The sequence below is a fragment of the Centruroides sculpturatus genome, unplaced genomic scaffold, assembly GCF_000671375.1.
Source record: "Centruroides sculpturatus isolate CEXI.00-Female unplaced genomic scaffold, Cexi_2.0 scaffold1362, whole genome shotgun sequence".
NCBI lineage: Eukaryota > Metazoa > Arthropoda > Arachnida > Scorpiones > Buthidae > Centruroides > Centruroides sculpturatus.
The window spans coordinates 74,118-90,739 of NW_019385529.1; the positions used below are offsets into that span (position 1 = coordinate 74,118).

At 29.7% G+C, this 16,622-nt stretch overlaps 1 protein-coding gene across 1 annotated transcript in view; it reads left to right on the forward strand.

Annotated features, from left to right (window-relative positions):
* Positions 1 to 16,622, forward strand: part of LOC111639859 (acylamino-acid-releasing enzyme-like) — a 119,269-nt gene that overhangs the window by 62,788 nt on the left and 39,859 nt on the right. Inside the window, exons 9-11 of the mRNA XM_023385807.1 lie at positions 139 to 196; positions 5,417 to 5,511; positions 13,224 to 13,275. Of these exons, the coding sequence (XP_023241575.1) occupies positions 139 to 196; positions 5,417 to 5,511; positions 13,224 to 13,275 (205 nt within the window). The remainder of the gene's footprint in view (positions 1 to 138; positions 197 to 5,416; positions 5,512 to 13,223; positions 13,276 to 16,622) is intronic.

The window sequence follows — 16,622 nt, forward strand, 5'->3', positions numbered from 1 at the left end:
TTTTTTTTATATATATCCTGATTCAGTAAGTTTTCTTTCTTCTTTTGACATAATAGTTTTTAATTTATATGTATAAGTATTTTTTACTATAAAGGTATGTCAAAGAAGAGTTTGGCAAAGTATTATTACTCTCTCTAGTGTGATTGGAAGACAAAAGAAGTTTCAGTGATTGTGGATGTTGTGGAGAGTCCAAAAGGTAATTTCCATTCAATTACTTTATTTTGATGAGTTTAATATGAAGTAAAAATTTCAGTTATTGAATCACAAATATTAATACATATATAAATAAACTGTCCTGAGGCTAATAGTTCTGGTAATTTGAATTTCATAATAACAATTGTAGAATCCAAATTACCATATGGGATTTTTTAAATTTTAATTGTTTTGTTTATAATTATGTCAAAATTAGATATTAGCATTGACATATTCCTATAAAAACCTTTTTCGAGGCCGTTTTTGATTTTTGAAATTAAACTCAAAATCATATTGATATTCCTTATAATATAAATCAATTATAATAACTTTTGATTTTCTGACACTAAGCAATTTTTCTTATTTTATATATATTACAGTTTTTTCTTGTTTGATTTTTAATTAAAAAATAATTACAGTAAAACCTTGATCTATTGTTTTGGTAGGACTTGGGGGAAAAACAACTGATGCAGGAAAATGATTGACGTGGAAAATTTATGATGTGATTTTTTTATTGCTTATCTTGTATGAAATGTGTATTTTCCAGGGATATGCCTATATGATAGCTTTCTGCAATTCTAAATGATATGAACATGCATTTATTCTACATTTTAAAAAATTGTTAAGAATACTGTAATTTGTTTTATTTTCTCTTGTTAAGAATATCTAATGTATTGATATATTGGAGACAGCCGATCAGAAAAATTTGATATTGTGTAAAAATGCATTATTTATATAATAAACAACAATTTATATAATTTCCATTACTAATAAATCTGAAGATCTCTATGTCAGTATAGAAGATTATGTAGAAAAGTGCATTTCTTATTTTTTGGATAACCAGTTCAAAATGTATTTTTATATGTCACAATCTTTATTTTAAGTATGTAATGTGCATATAATTTATGCTGCCAGCTATTTTGACTTCTGTTTTCAGCTCTTGGAACCTCGCTGCACTAGTTCTGAAGAGGATAAGTTAATGCGGAAAAATAGCTTAACTGTCTTTCAACAAAGTGGCTTTAAGTAGTTTTATCAGAAAATGTGCCCAATATATACAATAAAATAAACTACATTTTATTGCTACATAAATAATTGCAAGAATTTCCAAAAAAGACAATAATCTGTCTGTCTTTAGGCATGATTACAATATTATAGTACAGAAAGACCTCACTTAATGCTCTCTCATTTAACCCTGATTTGATACAATGCAATCTGCTCAAAGCTTAAAAAAAAGATCAAAATTTACTCCAATTCAAATTATTTGCAGCTTTTCATTGATTCATATGTAATACGATTATTTACGAACACGAACCAATCAGAAAAAGGTGGCAATTTGTCATAGTGCTGTACTTCCCTTAAATCTATGTTTGTTTTGTGCAATTTTGGAAAAAATATAGCATCTTGGATGCCATAGGCAATATCAACTTCACCTGGCAAGAACTAACTGATAAATGCATGAACGAAGTGTGAAAGAAGTTATGGCTGAAAGTATCCAAGAATTCTCAATGAGAATAGCCTATTGCTGTATTGTTAGGTTGACTAAATTGTCAACCTAATCAATACAGCAAGACAAACAGGATATTGAGGAGTTACTGCAGTTTTCTGGTGAGAGCCTTATCAATGACAACCTTCAAGAACTGGCATGACAAGGAATTCAGGTAGAATTGGAAAATAGTGATTTTGAAAATGAAGAACCCAGAGAATTTCTCTACAAATTTCCTTAGTAAAAGTTTGGTAATGATAACTGAAATTGTTGATCAAATTATAGCGAATGATCCAGATTTTGAAATGAGTGCAAAAGCAAAATGAGGCATTTTAGATACAATCTCTTGCTACTGACATTTGCTTAAGAAAAGAAAACAAGTGACAAATGAATGTACATGACTTTATCGCAAAAAATAAGAATTTTAGAAAAGCCAGGACCTTCATCACAAAAAATGAACTTTACATTACTGTGTGCATATGTTTGTGTGTTATTTAACATATATTATTATGCAAATTAATATAAAAGCAAGTTAAAATTAAAGTAAAATCTGTTTATTTTTGGTTGCATATTTTCCTTTCCCTATTTACTCTATGTTAAAATGATCTCGTTTAACACTGTTTCATTTAGTGCTTTGTCATCTAGGAATGCATCCCCTGCATTAAGTGGGGTCTTACTGTACATTACTGTATTTTATTACCCTATCAAATAAACAGTATATTAAGAGAAGCTACTATACTAAGTAATACTAAGAGGAGCAGGGAACCTATTCTGAGCTCTTTTGATGACTCAACAAGAGCTATACACAGGACATTCGATAAGTCTCCTTAGACAAATTTATATTCTCTGCTCCATTTTCACTGGGTTTTGTTACAAGTAATCAGTTGAGATGCATCTGGGTTCCGTGCTATCAATAGCTGTTATGCTTTAACCAGTCACAATTTAGTTAACATTGTCTTATAAAACACTCACCAAATAAACCATTACTAGTTCATAACCAAAGAGAAAAATTTTTTCTACGAACGTTTTCATCTATATGTAATAGACATCCTCAGGTATTGACGATATCGAACTAACAGCTAGTAGAATAGAATGTTTTTTGAAAGCTCATTTATTGAAAGCTCGGTACATTTTTTGGATATTATCATCAAAATGGAGCAAGGTCATCTTTCCACCTGTGTGTTCCGTAAGGAGTCATATACACCTCTATTTATACATAACTGCTCACATGACCCTTACTCTTACAAAGTCTCTGCTTTTCGAGCTTTGGTAAAAAGGGCACACACACATTGTTTGGAGCAAAATGAAAAAGAAAACGAATTGTCGAGGATCAAGGCCCTTGCAATGCAACATGGATACCCATCCTCTTTGGTCAAGCATCTCGTAAACCAATACATAAATAGGAGGGAAAGGAATATGCCATAAGACGAACAGATGAGGGTTATCACATACAACAAAACATTTTCTAATATATATAGAGAGATTGCAAGGACTACTAAAATACACCTAGCATATCGACGCTATCCTACAGTCTTCTGTCTTATCAGAAATGACAAAAATTGTATAGAAGATTCTAACTCTCCAGGGGTTTATGTGGTTCCTCTTCAAGATCACCGGTTAACCATGCTTTAACAAACATTGGAGCAACCACAAGAGGTCTCACCATGAGGATGAAAGAACATGAATATTTGATAAGAAAAAAGCTGACTACAACGGCACTAGCGACATATTCAAATAATGATGATGTTCATGTTGATCTACAAAACGCTAAATTGCTACACAAAGTATCGAATAAGGCACAACTCAAGTACCTCGAATCTCTGGAGATATATAAGGCAATTTAAAAAGGGGTCGGTATTAATTTCAAAGAAACCGATACGCTTTCTGCAGCATGGCACACCATATTTGAATTAAAAGGGTATGATTTGAAGAAGGGTCAATGATTGAAATACGCATCAAAGATATTTTAAATTACGGAGGATATTTACATCATGATCTATGTGAAATCAATTATTTATTCAGATATGTTTTAAATATTTACTTATTTTCAATTTTAACGCAATGTATTTGAATTACGTAGTTAAACAGAATTTTCAAAAACATTCTATTCTACTAGCCGTTAGTTCGATATCGTCAATACCTGAGGATGTCTATTACATATAGATGAAAACGTTCGTAGAAAGAATTTTTCTGTTTGGTTATGAACTGGTAATGGTTTATTTGGTGAGTATTATATAATTAAGTATCCAGTTTTTTGAAATACAGTAACATTGTCTTATTGTTGTGTGATACAACCCATTGTTTTCGAAGCAAAGCACATGTCTTTAATATTGTCGTGTACCAATGCTAGCCAAATATTTTTGTTAAAATGTCATCAAAGAAAGGACAATGCAGTCAGCAAACTATAACTTGTCAGTTTTAGATATTAGTTAAAACACTTCGGTTCTAGCCAGGATCGTACTTATGCATTTTGAGGCCCTTGAAATTCTGTGTGAGATTTCTTACCAACACTTCACAATTTTAGAAATCAATCTTATAAAAAAGAAAATTAACATAAATATATTAATTTTAATAATAAATGTTTCATTGTTAAAAAGTATTTGCAATATATTATAAAATAATATACAATTTAAAAAGGGAAACATCTAAAATGTTGTTTTCATCATTTTTTGATGGCAAAAAAATTACTAAAAGCTAAAAAAGCTACCTATAAAAATCAAATGAATTTTATATTAAAAAGAAGAAATCACTAGAAATGTGATATAAATAATATTGGTTATTAATATAATTAAATACTACACAAAATAAAAAGTAAAGTATATTTTATTGGTTTGCAAAAAAAAATTATTACAAAATTTGACTTCAATTTTCTTTTTTGTAGAAATTTTTGAGCTCTCTTCAAACTTGAGATCCTAAACTACAGCTTATATAGCTTACTTGTAAATCTGGCTCTAACCTTGGCTTTTCTGGTAATTCATTGCATAAATGTAATAGTAATGGATTCAGAAGACGACAAAGTTCTTTAAAGCATATATCATTCAGCCAAAAGTATTATTTCAAAGACAATAAACAGAAATTCATGACGTCTAATGCTAATATTTTCTACTTCCAGTTGCTTGTGAAGTAGTCATCCTTACATCTAAAGTAACTATTTTTACTTTAGTTACATTCCTAACAGCACTTCAAAAATGATTGATAAGAAATAGATGTAGGTGAAAATGATAGATTGAGGTTTCACTGTATTTTGTAATCTTCAATTTCTCCAGTTTGTTTTAAGAATTAATTAGAATTTGTTACTTGAGACAATAATTAAAATAAAAATATATATTATTATTCTTTTCAGAACTTTTATTTAAAACATTGAATAATGGATAAAAATAATTTTAAAATTTATTAATATTTTAACAATTAACAATGTTGCCGAGAAAATATTTGCTATTTAAATAAATTTTAGAAAAAAAAGATGAATTTTTGTGATTTATAATAATTGTTAAAAAACAAATTTGAAACTTTTGTAAATATATTTGATTCTAATTTGGTTTATTTTTTCTAAATATATGCATAATACCATACTTTTTATATAAGGTTCTAATTAAATGAAAATTAAAATATTAATATGAAAAATTCAACTAAATTTGTTTTTCATTTAATTATTGCTGACTCTGTTTTGTATTAATCATTTTATAATATATTATTTCGTATAGTTTCAATTTTAAAAATTTTTTGAATATTTTGAAACAGAAAAAGAGTTTCCAGGAATATATGTCTTTGATTTCCCTTCAAAATGTTGGTTTAAAAATAATGTGATTTTTCATACACAATGGAGATCTAAACAGGTAAATATATATGTTATTTTTAATAGATATTAATTAATACTTGAAATTATTACTAAATGAAAATTTGTAATTATGATGTTAAAATTATTTTGTAGCATATTAACTAACTATAATCAAAAGTGCAAAATAATCTTTTTACTATAGAATTAATACATAGAAATTGTATTAAATATAATATTTAAAATGTTTTTTGTTGCTGGATGTTCTAGTTTTTAGATGCATTTGTTCTTTTATATATCCAGTTTTACAAGTTGTGTATTATTTGATTTATATTATTTTAAATTACAGAATATTTTGATTTACTATTGATTATTCTTCATTAAATTTGAGAAATATTATTTATAGTTATCTAATAAACATATAAAAATTTAATATTTTTTACATAAAAAAAAATTATGAAATGCAACAGAAATATAGTTAGTGTTGTAAAGTAGTATAAAACATTTGTCTTGGACCACCAAAGCTCCTACTAGTAATATAATAATAATAATAATAATTCTCACAATGAATATCTACTAGATACTGGTTAATTTCACAAGATAACTAATTTGATAACCCAAAAATCAGCTATAAGAATGCTCACTTTAAAATAGCAAATATTTTCTTCCATCATCAGGCTAATGTTTGAAAATAGAACTGCATGTTTTGGAACAAACAGGTTCAGATATGTAGCCTCTTGCTAATTGATGGAGATAGTTCCAGCAGAAAACTCTCAAAAACATTGGATTAAACAAATGGAAGCATATTTTCCATGCAATTGAGAATGTCCTTGAAATTGCACTGAATGGACTTAAGTAGGGGCCTCAATTTCACCACCTTATTATCTTATGCTTTAGATCCCAATATTCTAGTTTGTTTTGATTGCCAAGATTCTTCACAAATATGACATTGACAACAAAAGGCACACCACCACCCTATCACATATGGCACCGACTCAGAAGTGCATGTGGACCTTCCTAGCACCAGGCTAATAAAACGGACCTTTCATACTGACAATATTAGGGCCCTGAAGGCCCTAGAAATATACGAGGCCGACCTGACAGGCAAGTGCATCAATTTTAAGGACAGTTGTAAAGTACTATATTATTTTTCCGACTTTTCCAACGATTATCGACACTACTGCGTGCCGGAAATAGCCGTTTCCTAATGGGTACTTTACGCAGATTCGCGTTAGNTAGATATAATAAGGTACAATTTAAAGAAGTTAATGCTAAAAATTTCATTTTCGTCAATTTTTGATGGCAACAAAAGCTACTAAAAGCTAATAAAAGCTACCTATAAAAATCAAATGAATTTTATATTAAAAAGAAGAAATCACTAGAAATGTAATATAAACAATATTGGTTATTAATATAATTAAATACTACACAAAATAAAAAGTAAAGTATATTTTATTGGTTTGTAAAAAAAATTACAAAATTTGACTTCAATTTTCTTTTTTGTAGAAATGTTTGTGGCTCCTTGAAAGTCGAGGCCCTAAGCAACAGCTTACATAGCTTACTTGTAAATCTGGCCCTGGCTCTAGCTTTTCTCATAATTCATTGCATAAATGTAATAGTAATGGTTTTGAAAGATGATAAAGTTCTTTAAAGCATGTATCATTCAGCCGAAAAGCATTATATAAAAGACAAAAAAAGCAAGATTCACAACANTATAAATAATATTGGTTATTAATATAATTAAATACTACACAAAATAAAAAGTAAAGTATATTTTATTGGTTTGCAAAAAAAAATTATTACAAAATTTGACTTCAATTTTCTTTTTTGTAGAAATTTTTGAGCTCTCTTCAAACTTGAGATCCTAAACTACAGCTTATATAGCTTACTTGTAAATCTGGCTCTAACCTTGGCTTTTCTGGTAATTCATTGCATAAATGTAATAGTAATGGATTCAGAAGACGACAAAGTTCTTTAAAGCATATATCATTCAGCCAAAAGTATTATTTCAAAGACAATAAACAGAAATTCATGACGTCTAATGCTAATATTTTCTACTTCCAGTTGCTTGTGAAGTAGTCATCCTTACATCTAAAGTAACTATTTTTACTTTAGTTACATTCCTAACAGCACTTCAAAAATGATTGATAAGAAATAGATGTAGGTGAAAATGATAGATTGAGGTTTCACTGTATTTTGTAATCTTCAATTTCTCCAGTTTGTTTTAAGAATTAATTAGAATTTGTTACTTGAGACAATAATTAAAATAAAAATATATATTATTATTCTTTTCAGAACTTTTATTTAAAACATTGAATAATGGATAAAAATAATTTTAAAATTTATTAATATTTTAACAATTAACAATGTTGCCGAGAAAATATTTGCTATTTAAATAAATTTTAGAAAAAAAAGATGAATTTTTGTGATTTATAATAATTGTTAAAAAGCAAATTTGAAACTTTTGTAAATATATTTGATTCTAATTTGGTTTATTTTTTCTAAATATATGCATAATACCATACTTTTTATATAAGGTTCTAATTAAATGAAAATTAAAATATTAATATGAAAAATTCAACTAAATTTGTTTTTCATTTAATTATTGCTGACTCTGTTTTGTATTAATCATTTTATAATATATTATTTCGTATAGTTTCAATTTTAAAAATTTTTTGAATATTTTGAAACAGAAAAAGAGTTTCCAGGAATATATGTCTTTGATTTCCCTTCAAAATGTTGGTTTAAAAATAATGTGATTTTTCATACACAATGGAGATCTAAACAGGTAAATATATATGTTATTTTTAATAGATATTAATTAATACTTGAAATTATTACTAAATGAAAATTTGTAATTATGATGTTAAAATTATTTTGTAGCATATTAACTAACTATAATCAAAAGTGCAAAATAATCTTTTTACTATAGAATTAATACATAGAAATTGTATTAAATATAATATTTAAAATGTTTTTTGTTGCTGGATGTTCTAGTTTTTAGATGCATTTGTTCTTTTATATATCCAGTTTTACAAGTTGTGTATTATTTGATTTATATTATTTTAAATTACAGAATATTTTGATTTACTATTGATTATTCTTCATTAAATTTGAGAAATATTATTTATAGTTATCTAATAAACATATAAAAATTTAATATTTTTTACATAAAAAAAAATTATGAAATGCAACAGAAATATAGTTAGTGTTGTAAAGTAGTATAAAACATTTGTCTTGGACCACCAAAGCTCCTACTAGTAATATAATAATAATAATAATAATTCTCACAATGAATATCTACTAGATACTGGTTAATTTCACAAGATAACTAATTTGATAACCCAAAAATCAGCTATAAGAATGCTCACTTTAAAATAGCAAATATTTTCTTCCATCATCAGGCTAATGTTTGAAAATAGAACTGCATGTTTTGGAACAAACAGGTTCAGATATGTAGCCTCTTGCTAATTGATGGAGATAGTTCCAGCAGAAAACTCTCAAAAACATTGGATTAAACAAATGGAAGCATATTTTCCATGCAATTGAGAATGTCCTTGAAATTGCACTGAATGGACTTAAGTAGGGGCCTCAATTTCACCACCTTATTATCTTATGCTTTAGATCCCAATATTCTAGTTTGTTTTGATTGCCAAGATTCTTCACAAATATGACATTGACAACAAAAGGCACACCACCACCCTATCACATATGGCACCGACTCAGAAGTGCATGTGGACCTTCCTAGCACCAGGCTAATAAAACGGACCTTTCATACTGACAATATTAGGGCCCTGAAGGCCCTAGAAATATACGAGGCCGACCTGACAGGCAAGTGCATCAATTTTAAGGACAGTTGTAAAGTACTATATTATTTTTCCGACTTTTCCAACGATTATCGACACTACTGCGTGCCGGAAATAGCCGTTTCCTAATGGGTACTTTACGCAGATTCGCGTTAGTGTGCCAGGCCTGGACTTTAAGCGTGCACCGAATTAAATAAGGACAAAGTTTGTCAATAACAAAATCAAATATTTAATTAAACTTCTAGTAATAAACTATATACAGTATTTAGTAAAAATCAAACAATAATTTATTCAATGAAATTCAACAAGAATCAACCCGACAAAACTCAAATCAATCTATTTCTAACTTAATTCTATTCCCCTTTGGAATTCGACAAAAATCAAAGACTTAACTTATAAACAATATTTCTTATAAATTAAAGATCCTAATCGTCACCTCAATATACTAGGAACCTATTTCCTCAAACTCTCAAGACTCTATAATCATCGATCCATAAATCGAATAACTTCAAAATCGCCTTGGAACTATTTGATCCTATCGGACATCTCTCTCGTTCACTGCTCCGAAGCTCACCAAAGCTCGTTGCTATCAGGAATTTACCTCGTCATCTTCACTTGAGACTCGGGATTTATAGTGTGAGGTGACGTCACAATTCTGAATGAGATCACTCTCCTCATTTACATACTTAACGCTAACAATAAACTTTTTTAGTTTGTCTGGCAGCCTATTTTCCGACAATATTCTCTAACCTTTTACATTATTCTTTAAGGTTTAGCGAGTCCCTAATTCATGCTTGTGGGGTCTCCCCCCCTTTTCTCAGTGCGGACTTATTTTTTTTCCGCTCGGAAAGCGCAAGTGTGCGCGAGTTTTTCTACGGTGCTTTTCTTTCGTCAGTGAGTTGGTTTTTCTTCTATTTTTAAGTTACTAAGGTGAATGGTGAGGAAACCTTGTCCTAACAAAACATAAGCCTCAAACAAAAATAGAATAATAAGCAAAAATAAAAGTAAATAAAAATAACGTTCGGACTTGGTTCCTTACACAGTAACACATTGTTGTATGCCTGGTATTACTTGTGTGAGGAGCATGGTAACCCTAATGCACATTGAACTTATATTATTTACTGGCATGCTGCACTCTCAAATAATAAGTACACAAGGGTTGCATTATACGTGTATAGTGAACTCATGCATTTACAACCATTAAGTCTTTGTTTTTTGTATGTTCGAAATATTTTAAATTTAATCTTAAAAATGTTATTTTCCTAGCACCGTGGTTTTGGAATTGTTCTATAACCTTCGGTAAGGTCAAAAGCATTCATTTAATCAATTATTAAAGTTTTATCACTGGAAGTAAAGGTTGTTTATTGTTATTATTAGTACTGGTGATTAAGTTAGAAGATATCTTTATCTTAAATAAAATTACCTAATTATGGTGAAATCTTGAGACTACACAATTTTAGAATTTATTTTAAAATTTCCATATCAATCTTAATGTTTATTTAGAGAAATTATTACACAAAGAAATTATTAATATCTTAATAAAATTCAATTTAAAAATTTCTGGATCTGTAAATTTGACATTTTCAGTTCTAAAATTATTAATTGGAAACAGTAAATATATCAATTAAATATATTTTGTATTGAGTTGGCCAATTAGTCTATGTTTTGTTTTGTTTCTTTTGATTTTAGATGAAAATAAAAGGCAGTTTTTCCCATAGAAAATAAAAATTTTATTCAATAATGTATTGACCATTTTTATTCAGTATCTTTGCCATGTTTTGGGGATCTTCATAATTTCTTGTTCAAAAAACAGAAGTTTTTTGAACAAGAAATTATGAAGATCCCCAAACAATTGTTTTTTTTTTTTAATTATTTTGAGTCCTGTTTTATGTCATTGTGATCGTAGGGTCAGTGTCTCTTTGACACCGTGTCAGGATGTGACACCACCGAGTCTCTCAAGACCCAGAAATTGCGATTGAAGGTTCTTATGTCATGCAAGCAGTCGCGGGTATGCAGTTGGATTCGGAGTAGAGGTGAGGAGAGAGAAACAAGGAAGTGATTCACTTGGATTTCAGATTAATAAACAATAACAACTTTATTTTAATGAGCAGGAGTACATGATATAAGATCATAGACATCTTGGATTAATATATGGCCTATATTCCTAGAATATCTAATCTAACTGTCACAAGAGAGTTTACAGGATATTTGCGTGTGGATAAACACCTTATGAAGAAATCAAGGGTTGATGAGCGGATGATTCACCATCAGGATTCTTGGGGTGTTTGATGGAATGTTCTTGATATTTAGTGTGTTCAGGTAACAGGAGCAACTTCGGAGGGAGGTATCCGACTTGTGTTGAGGCACTTAGGTGTGTAAGGTATTCGTATGATAAGGTCAGCGGAGGCACAGTATTTTGCATGTTATAACTCTTGAGGAGGCGAACTTTGGAGGACAACTGACTGGATTTGTCATCACTCTCCCTTGTTATTTGGGTTCCTTCTGGGTTTTTCCATGAGGTCAGGAGTCTGTTGTTAAGGGCCTGGCATCCAATACTGGAAATTTATCAAAAGTTCTGGATGACACATTAATGACTAGATGGATCATCCTCAGCAAGGAAACAAGTCCATGGGAACTAATTTTTATGATAGCTCTTAATAAAAAAAATCAAAGTCAAATGATGAAATTGTATCTTGACCAAAGGACAAGATAACATTTTCATCATTTGACTAATGGATGAAAATGTTATCTTGACCTTTATTTTCATCCATTTGTCCATCACATCATCATCAGAAACAAAGCCCTTCTTTTGATGAACTTTAAAGGGAGTGAAACAAGTGGTAATTGGAAGGGGCAAGGCCAGTGAATAGAGATGAGGTATGACATCCCAAACAAGCTCCAACAATTTTTGCTGGGATTGCAATGACACATGTGGCCAGGCATTATCATAGTGGAAGATAATGCTCTTGTGATTCACCATTTCTAAATGCTTCTTCTGAATTGTTGTATTTAATTTGACCAGTTGGGACACAGTATACATCAGAATTGATTGTTTTATTTTCATAAGCAGCTCATAAATAAAAACACTCTTCCAGTCCCACCAAATTGAGAGTATGACTTTGTTTGGATGAAATCCTGCTTTTGAAGCAGTTGCAGCAGTTTGGCACTCTTCCCCCATAATCTTTTGCACCTGATGTTGACACAAACAACCCATTTTTTATCCCCCATTACCATTCACTTCAGGAATGAGTCACTCTCCTCATGTTTTTTGAGTGAATTGCAGATGGAAATGCAAGTGATACTATTAACTTCACTAAGTTTGTGTAACCCAAACATTGAGCTTGCTGACATAATTAAGTTGATGCAGATGATTTTCCATGCTTGATTTCAGTATTTGAAAAATATCTGCAATCTCCCAGATTGTATGGTATGGATTACTATTGACTAATTTTTTTACTTGATCTCAACTGGATGACCTGACATGATGCATCTTGGATGGGAAAATCTTCAGAATAAAATCTTGCAAATCACTTCTGTCACACACATTCTCTTATGGTATTTTTACCGTATATTTCACATTTTTTTGCAGGTTTGTACCAGTACCACATTTTTGCCTTTTTTTTTAAATTAAAAGCATAATTTGTCTATAATGCTCATTTTGCTCACTCATCTTTAGAATACTGACAAACACACAAAATGAAACTAATTGTCAAGCTTTATTTTTGACAAGTGTCAATGAAGTGTCACTTATCACCTTTTTCAAGGTTAAAACTACTAATAATTGCTTTTCAGAGTATCTAACTCTATCTATCAGCAAAAACCACACAAACTTATTGGCTAACCCAAAATATTGAAAGCTTCCAATTTTATATTTTTAGCAAAATATTTTTATTTTCTATTTATTAAATGAACTTAAATTTTTTAAACTTTTCATTTATTTAAATAAATTTATTTATTTTTTCTGTAGGAAATAGTTTTGGTTAATATAATGAATGGAAAAGTGCAACTTCTTACTGAAGGTATGTATCTACCATATTTACTTGAATAATTCACACACCCATTTTTTAAGATACTCATTGTAAAAAAGAAAAAACTTGCCCAATTTAATTTATTACATGTGAAACAAATTTTACTAATTTATGGTAGTAACACAATAGCAATCTTCACTCTTGCAACTTTGTAGCAATTAATATGGCAGTGTTTAGTTTACATGTCCATATGGTATTAAAAGATGGAAATACTGAGGGAAAAAATAAGTTATTTGTATGTGCAATAAAGATACCTTATCTGCAAATCATAGTAATATACTTCATAATGAATTAATACACTAATTAAATGAAAGTAAGACTTTTATATTGTTGAATTTGAATTGAAATTTAAAGTAGAAGGTTAGTTAAATTGAAGCTTAAAGTAAGAGATAATTTAGATAAAAAAATTATTTACTATTGGTTATATATTTAATTTATCTTTATTTTCATGAAATTAACAGCACTGAACTATCAACTATAGATAATGATTTTATTAAGCAAAGTCATCAAGTTGATAAGTGAAATTTATCACTAGCAACATAAGCAAGCTACTTAATAACTGGAAGCATTCTTGGCTTCACCAGTTAAGTCACCAAATTGGTTTTGAATATGCTGCACATCCGAATTTTTTATCAAGTTTTTTTGAGAAAGTGTTTGGATTATATGGATAAATAACATATTTTTTCTTTTCTTTTCTTTAAAAGAAATTAATATACAGACATATTTATTTCTTAATGATGAAAAAATTCATATTTCCAACTTCAGTTTTGTTAACTTTAATATCATTTACAAAATAACATTAACATAATAGAAATGACTTGATTAATATTACTAAAAAAGTAAACATCACATCAGATTTTTAAATTTAAAAAAGTATAATAGTTATATTGTTTTATTTGAGGAATTTTGGTAATTCTGAAGAATTTCAAATATAACAAAACAATTTTTTGCAAAAAAATAGTAATTTTGGAATTTCTGAAAGAATTCCTTTAATTTTAACATTTACTAAAGAATAATATTAGCTTGCAATTCCTGATTTTAAACAAAGTACCTATTGATATACTACTAAAACTCTGAAATTGTTTGTTTGGTTGGTTGGTTATAATTACATTCAGAAAAAAAACAGGACAAGTTACTGCTACATTTGTAAGAATCCTATACCCCAAATGAGAATAGAAACAAAATAAAACCAGTTTTGTTAAAATCAGACAATAGATTACTGAATTATCACTGTGTTTTCTGCCTTCTGTGGCATGTTACATTATAGAAAGTCTGCCATGTTGTTGCTTACTAAAAGTGGTGCCACTCTTTAGCATTACTTTGATTACTGTCTTAATATAATTATGCTTAAATTGTCTGCTGGATGGCTGAACAGGTTACAGCATCAGTTCCCACTTTGTCCCCACGAGACCAAAGTTTGTCTGGGATAATTTGAGTATTTTTTGAAGGAAAATTGATTCATGTGTTGGGCTCCATCTTCACTGTCCAGCCAAATCCATTACAAGTCTTTTTTAACCTGTGATGGGCAGAACATAGACCCTTATAGAGCCTATTCAAGATGTAAAGAGAATAAATAAAAGGAAATTTAAATATCTTTGCTTGAATTGGTAGTAACATAAATGAATTGAAATATTTGATTAAATTAGATCAGAATGAGTGCTGTACTATTAAAACTTTGAGATTGTTTGCTAGTGTTGCCACCTTTTGAAAATCGCTGACCCGGACGGCAGGTCAGGTTTGTTCAAACAGAAGTTCCTGACGCATGCACAATGTCATTTTACAATGCAAAGAATAACGTGCATGGTGGTTTTAAATCAGTTACAATTAGGGACTATGGACTCGCGTAGGAGTAACCTAAATTAAGAAAGAACGGGTACAGATGACTTAGCTCTATTGGATATTGGAGAGATGTATGATCATACATGCAAAAACGAAAAAAAAAAAAAAAAGATTGGCATGTTGGCATAAACAGACTAACTAACATGGCAGAATTGAAAATGAGTTTCAGTGAGTGTAAGTTCTTTCGTTGTTAAAATAGTGTAAATTTGTAAAAATATTTGCAAGAACTTTGTTTCATTGTAATTTTACAATTTCTACGAAATTCCCAGAAAAATTAATAGTTCACCCGGACAGTGAGTCAATTCCCAGACTGTCCGGGTGAAAACTGGACGGGTGGTAACACTATTGTTTGCTTGGAATTAAATATGGAAAAAGTGATGCACAATAATGCTATATGTATAAAAAATCTAGTAACATTGCTGATGATGTCATTCTGTATGGCATCAAAGTTGTCTGATTAGTGTCTTATAACTATACCTAAATCATTTAATGTGTTAATTTCAGTGACATATTGAAATTATCTTGTATTTTCTATAACTTCTGAGTACTATGTGACCCAAGAGGTTATGGATAGAGAAGTATCTAGCTAATTTAATGAATGTATTTCCTTCTTAAATCTTACCTTGATGAGGAAGGAAGAGAACTCATGATTGGTCCAAAGATAATGAAAAGAGAGTGCTATTAACAAGAGTCAGAGAAACTGATGAAGAACAGGCTGAATGTCTCAATTACTAGAGAGATAAGACTAACAACAAAAGAGTTCAAAAATTAGTTGCTGAACAATCTGAATGCCTCCATCAACAAAACATTAGAAATAAAGCAAGAAATTACTTCAATTACATTATCTCTCTGCTTATGTTCATCAAATGATATTAAGATCTGCTTCTTGTTAGCAATCTCATCATAAAAAAGACATACACAGATTGCTGTGTGTGTTTTTTTTATGATGAGACTGCTAACTTTTGCTAAATGAATGGAAAAGTCAGGTTGAGTAATTTGAATCCTTTATCCCAGGAACTTTACAATTTATTTACAGTAGAACCCCTCTAGTCTGCCGTCGGCTAGTCCGTCACTCTGGTTAATCCGATTGTGGTCGGAGTCCAGAAACTTGTCCCGACTCGTCGGTGACTCACTGTCCGTGGCGTTTTTCTGTGTTCGTTACAGTACATGTTTTACATTGTGTGTACATGTACAGTTTTGTGTGTGTTTTCAACATGTCAGGAGTGAAACGTAACCACGTTACTCTTTCATTAAATGAAAAATTAGCAGTGCTACAAAGACTGGACAAAGGGAAAGATTGTTTATTTTACTTTTTTCTGATAATCCGACCTTTTTTGCGTTCTGACCATACCCCCAGTCCCAAAGGTGACGGATTAGAGGGGTTCTACTGTAGCAATATTAAACCTATTGCAAAGGAGTTTGAGAAGATTAACTCTTAAATCCATAATTTTAAACAATAAAATGTTTAACTGTGAATAATATCAAATGGATTGAACTAT